Here is a 5,706-nt window from a genome sequence, read left to right on the forward strand (position 1 = left end):
AGAGTCGGACACGACTGAAGTGACTTAGCAGCAGTAGAAGATCAAGGCTGCCCAGGTGGAATACAGGGAAATACCTTAACAGCCAGTATTAACCCCATGATGCCCTTTTCCCTCAGCTTGTGTTACACCTTGCCCTCCGACCCTTCTTCCCAATTTTCTAGTCACTTCTTACCAGCATCTTTTCCTGCACTTGTTTCAGAGAACTCCAGGGTCTTCTGATCTTCCACTTAAACTTACTCCTCTGGGATTTAAATAGTATTTCTAGTGGTAAACTCCAAAATAAGCGTTTCTGCCACATAGATAAGATACCCTTCAAACCAACGGGTGGGGGCGGGGAGGGATCACGTTGGGACAACGGACGCTCCACTGAGGGAAGGAAACGAGCGTACCTCTGTGGGAGGGCTGTCAGGTCTTGCTCAACTTTGTTGGGCCAGAGGTCTTGGCCCTGCTCCCTTTGTCAGTACTACAGCAAGTGGGCTTCCCAGGTGGTGCTAGTGGTAGAGAACCCGCCTGCCAACGCACCCCTGGGTGGGGAAGATCCCCTGGAAGAGGGGATGGCAAACCACTCCAGTATTCCTGCCTGGAGAATCCCATGGACCGAGGAGCCTGGCAGGCTACATACAGTCCATAGGGTTGCAGAGAGTCTGACACGACTGAAGCAACTTAGGACGCACAGCGATCGTGGGATTGTCATGTATACTTCAATCTACAGGTGACTCCAGGAGTCAGTGCTCCAAGACTCCTGGAAGGACAGTTGGACATACTGGGAGGCAGTGAAGTGAGACCGCAATGGCCGCTGTGGGGCCACGAAGGACAGAAGCCAGCAGGGCTGTGAACCCCGGTCCGGGTCCACACGACCTCGGAGCAGAAACTTCGGATACTGTGGAAAGGGCACTTAACCCACTGACTAGGCGCCTTCCACACCAGCTGAGCGTGAGCCCAACGATCCGCGAAGAAAATTCGAGCCTCGTTTTGACGGGCCAATCAGAGATCGCGGAGGCCTAATATGACAACCTCCAGAACCAATGAGAACAGGGGATTCTCCGGGACGGCCTCCCGAGCGCCCGTCCTGAAGAGCTAGCCTGGAGAAAGTTTTTTGTTTTTTGTTTAAAAGCACAAATTAGAAAACAAGTCCTTGGCTGGAGACAGAATATGACGTTGACAAAGATGTGTGGGAAAAAATTCGGTGAGCGGGTAAAGCCTCACTTCCCCGAAACTTGGCGGGCTGAGGAACAGCAAGTCACCCTCGAGCGCCGCGCTCCGCGATCCAGAGCGGGAGAGTACGTGCAGCGCGCTGACGTCACACGCAGGGCACCGCCCCCCTACCGCCCGCCCTTATAGCGTAGCACAGGCGCGCGCGCACCATTGTGTGGCTGGACTCGGCCGCCGCTGTGGTGTGAGGTGCGTGTCCGGGCTCTCGCCGTCACCGCACCCGCACCGCGGCTACTGCCGTGCGGTCCGCCGTTCGACCGCCAGCCCTCGGGCCCCTTGCCCGCTGCGGACATGCCGCGCGTCTACATAGGACGCTTGAGCTACAACGTCCGGGAGAAGGACATCCAGCGCTTTTTCAGTGGCTATGGCCGCCTTCTCGAAATAGATCTTAAAAATGGGTGAGTCGGACCCCGGGAGCCCGCGTCCGCTCGCAGCGCCCCGGGCCTGCGGCGGCAGGGCCCGTCTGAGGGAGAAGACGGTCAAGGCCGCGGCGCCGCGTGGCAGGGCCGCCAAGATGGCGGCGGCGCGGAGCCGCGGGAGCGCGCGGGGACGGGGGGTCGCGCGCGCGTGCGCGCTCTCGGCCTAACGACGCCCGCCGGCCTCCGGCCCTCGCACCGCCCCCCAGGTACGGCTTCGTGGAGTTCGAGGACTCCCGCGACGCCGACGACGCCGTTTACGAGCTGAACGGCAAGGAGCTGTGTGGCGAGCGCGTGATCGTGGAGCACGCCCGCGGCCCGCGCCGGGATCGCGACGGCTACAGCTACGGAAGCCGCAGTGAGTTCCACCCCCGCGCGCTCCGCGTCCTTGGGACCCCGGGGGGTGGGCGCAGGCTTAGGCGGGGCGGGGTGGAGCCTCCCAGCCGGGCAGGCGAGGTGGCCGCGGCCGTTTGACTCGGGTGCTCCCGGGGCTCGCTGCCTTCACACCTGCCCGGGGAAGACACGGGACGCCGGAGCGCGGGGACTGGGTGGTGGGTTTTGCCTAGGCAGGGTTTGGGTGTTTGGGGGCGGGGATTGCCAAGTCGGGAGGGAGTGACTTGTTGGGCCCCTGTCAGCACTGTCGTGGGCTCTAACTACGGAGGAAGTGAGGGGTGGCTGTATTTGTTGTATCCCCTCAACTTGCCTGTCAGTGCATTAGCTAGAAATGTGAATGACTTAGCGTAGAAGTTTGGGACTGGTTGGGGTGGAGGTGGGGGCGGGGCGGGGAATGAGGTGGGGTTTTAAGCGTAGGTTTTAGCTTTACGAAAGTTGACGGGGCCAAAGAAAATATATTTATAAATGTGGTTTTACACCACAAAGGAGATCTAAATGAGCTTTATGCTGTATATGCACTAGTTGGGGCATGTTATTGGGAGGAGGTGGGAGGGGGTTGGTTATGTTAAATGTTTGATGTTGAAATTGTTGCATGTTGAATTCAAACTTTTTAACAAGTCCTTGATGTTTCAATTTGAAAGTGACCAATGGGGCTGAGGCTGTGTCCACTGAGGCTAAGATGACTGCCTTTCCTGATTGGCCTTGGCTTTTCCATACATTGTGTGACCCTTGCCCTATGACCCTTTGGCTGACCTTACCGGAAGCCATGACGACAGCAGCCTTTTGCCATTAGACGCAGGGTGATGGTGAGGATTCCAAGGGTTAGACAAAACTGGTTAATCTGAACTAGGTGACTGTTACCTTGCGTGTTTTGTGGCCAAACCACCACCAAAAACCTCACACTGTGATGTAAGTACTTAGTGTAACTAGTAAACATTTTTGTAAAATGTAGAAATGCATGTAATCAGTTAAGTTTTATATTTTACAATGTTCTGTAAAATAAAACTTAGCGAGGTAAATTGAATAAAGGAGCAGTCACTCTCTAACAGAATGTAGGAGAAGTTTAGTTGGTTTTAGTCTGTTTTGACTTGCCCTTAATTTAATTTATGGCAAATCATAACTGTATCGAAGGTTTAGCAGTATAATAGCAAAGTCCTACTCCAGTAAATAAAAGTTGTTATGTTTGTACTAACTTTCAAAAACATTATGCATGCCTATCATTGCAAAGCATCTAATTGTTCTCTTCACATGATAAAGGTGGTGGAGGTGGATACAGCAGTCGGAGAACCTCTGGCAGAGACAAATATGGACCACCTGTACGCACAGAATTCAGACTTATTGTAGAAAATCTTTCTAGTCGTTGCAGTTGGCAGGATTTAAAGGTAAGTGCTATATAATTTGGGATAAAAAAGATTTGACTTAACGTTTAAAAGGTAAGTTTTTGTATTCTTTTATATCTGAGAATCAAATACAGCAAATCTTTTTTGTTTAGATTTCTGGGAATGACCAGTCATATTGCTCTTCTAGGATTTCATGAGACAAGCAGGTGAAGTAACCTATGCAGATGCTCACAAAGAACGCACAAATGAAGGTGTCATTGAGTTTCGCTCCTACTCTGACATGAAGCGTGCTTTGGATAAACTGGATGGTACAGAAATCAATGGGAGAAATATTAGACTCATTGAAGATAAGCCACGAACAAGCCATAGGCGGTCTTATTCTGGAAGCAGATCTAGGTAATGTATTGAAGGGTATAGGGGGAGACAGTATTTGCCACAAACAAAAGAAAATTCAAGCAGCAGTATTTCAATTACTGCTGAATTGAAATTAGGTCAATTTTTAGTTTCTTTTGTTATTGGCATTGTTGGGTTCTTTTTAAAATATTTTGATACTAGATTTAATTTGTAGTGAGCAATTAAGGAGTTTTACTGTTGGCTTGTCTGTATAAATTGTTCATTTGTGTTGAGGTGTCTTGAGATGAAAATTCATTACCACATTTCTTATTATAGGTCACGATCTAGAAGAAGGTCACGAAGTAGAAGTCGTAGGAGCAGCCGCAGTAGATCTCGAAGTATCTCAAAAAGTCGCTCCCGGTAAGTGGGTTCTTGAGTGTTTTTCTGAATAACTTACTTTGTCTATAGAGTGCTTGTGTGTTCTGCCAAGGTACTGAAAAAAAATCTGGCTTTTCTTGTCTAGATCCAGGTCTCGGAGCAAAGGTCGATCACGGTCTCGTTCCAAAGGCAGGAAATCTAGATCAAAAAGCAAATCTAAACCCAAGTCTGATCGGGGCTCCCGTTCGCGCTCTCGGAGCAGATCGAAGGATGAGTATGAGAAATCTCGAAGCAGGTCTCGTTCTCGATCTCGTTCCCCCAAAGAAAATGGAAAAGGTGATATAAAGTCCAAATCTAGATCGAGGAGCCAGTCCCGTTCCGATTCGCCCCTACCTGCTCCACCCTCAAAGGCCCGTTCCGTGTCCCCTCCACCAAAAAGAGCTTCAAGATCCCATTCTAGATCTCGTTCAAAGTCAAGGTCACGATCCAGATCGAGTTCCAGAGATTAACCCAGAACTCTCCACTCTTTGCACACTATTACGGAACACTTTCCTACTTGCTTAGTCAGTTACTCTTTCATGTTTCTACTTGACCTCTTCTGCAAGAAGAAACCTCCCAAAATGGGCACACAGAAATTGGATTTGTAGCCAAATTTGGTGAAAAAGATGAGGTTCTAAAGAAATGGCATGAAGTCAAAGATCCTCTCCCTTGTTTGTAGAATTAAGATAACTTTGATTTTATAGCTTTTGAGCTAAAATAACTTTTGTAAAGATTAAGCTCATTTAGATTTTTTTTTTTTTTTAAGTATTTCAGCAGGATCTGCTGGAGGGGTTTTGTTATTGTTATATTTGTTTGCTTAATTTTAAATTAAACTTTTCAGGCTTTGAATACTTAAGGCTTTAGAGGGAGAACCCAATTTTCAATTATGTTGGCTTTTTATAAAGCTTGAGTTATGTAAGATTTCAATAAAAGTTTGCTACCAAGATGATTGCCTTACTTGAATAGGTCACTCTTAAATTCCTTGAGATACTGATAATCTATCTGTGGAAACAGTGTAAATTCTACTTAAGTGTAAAACAAGGCAAGTCTCAGATGCAATAAGTTTGGATACGTTAATTTGTGCTGTTAATCAAATTTGCCAAAGTCATTTTGGCCCCTTAAACAGGTTTAAGTTAAAAATAAAAGATTTTGTAGTGGACCTGTTAAACAGTTTTGCCTAAGTTAATAGCTTTTTAAAATGTTTTTTAAACTTAAATTGGTTGAACTCAAAAAAGTTGTTCTAATACTTGGGATCTCATCTAGCCTGGTAATCCCACTTTCTGAAAGTGATAGTTGTAATTAGTGTTTTGTAAGAGTAAGGTTCCTTGATCTTTACTGTTTGTTATGTAAAAATAGAAGTAACCTTTCTTTGATCAGAAATTTAGTATGTTATTCAAAATGGAAAAGCAAATAACTGTGTTTTCTACTGGAAAATCCTTAATATTAACAGGCACTTAACAGATCATTTGGTAAATCAGTTACCATTTAAAGCAAAATTCTACCTAACAGTCATCCTTTTGTAGTTAGCGGGGTTCTGTGATAATTGGTTAGATCATCCTTATGAACTTCATGTGGTTGGCTTGGAAAAAACTTAA

General features: G+C 47.2%; 1 protein-coding gene across 1 annotated transcript; it reads left to right on the forward strand.

The window, feature by feature from the left end:
* Positions 1-1,356: 1,356 nt before the first annotated feature.
* On the forward strand, positions 1,357-5,058 carry SRSF6 (serine and arginine rich splicing factor 6). The gene is made up of 6 exons (XM_070381764.1): positions 1,357-1,610; positions 1,838-1,986; positions 3,279-3,403; positions 3,549-3,757; positions 4,031-4,114; positions 4,218-5,058. The coding sequence occupies exons 1-6, from the start codon at positions 1,504-1,506 to the stop codon at positions 4,579-4,581; spliced, it is 1,038 nt and encodes a 345-aa protein (XP_070237865.1). The 5' UTR covers positions 1,357-1,503; the 3' UTR covers positions 4,582-5,058.
* The last annotated feature ends 648 nt before the right edge of the window (positions 5,059-5,706 follow it).

Source organism: Bos mutus, chromosome 13 (assembly GCF_027580195.1).
Source record: "Bos mutus isolate GX-2022 chromosome 13, NWIPB_WYAK_1.1, whole genome shotgun sequence".
NCBI lineage: Eukaryota > Metazoa > Chordata > Mammalia > Artiodactyla > Bovidae > Bos > Bos mutus.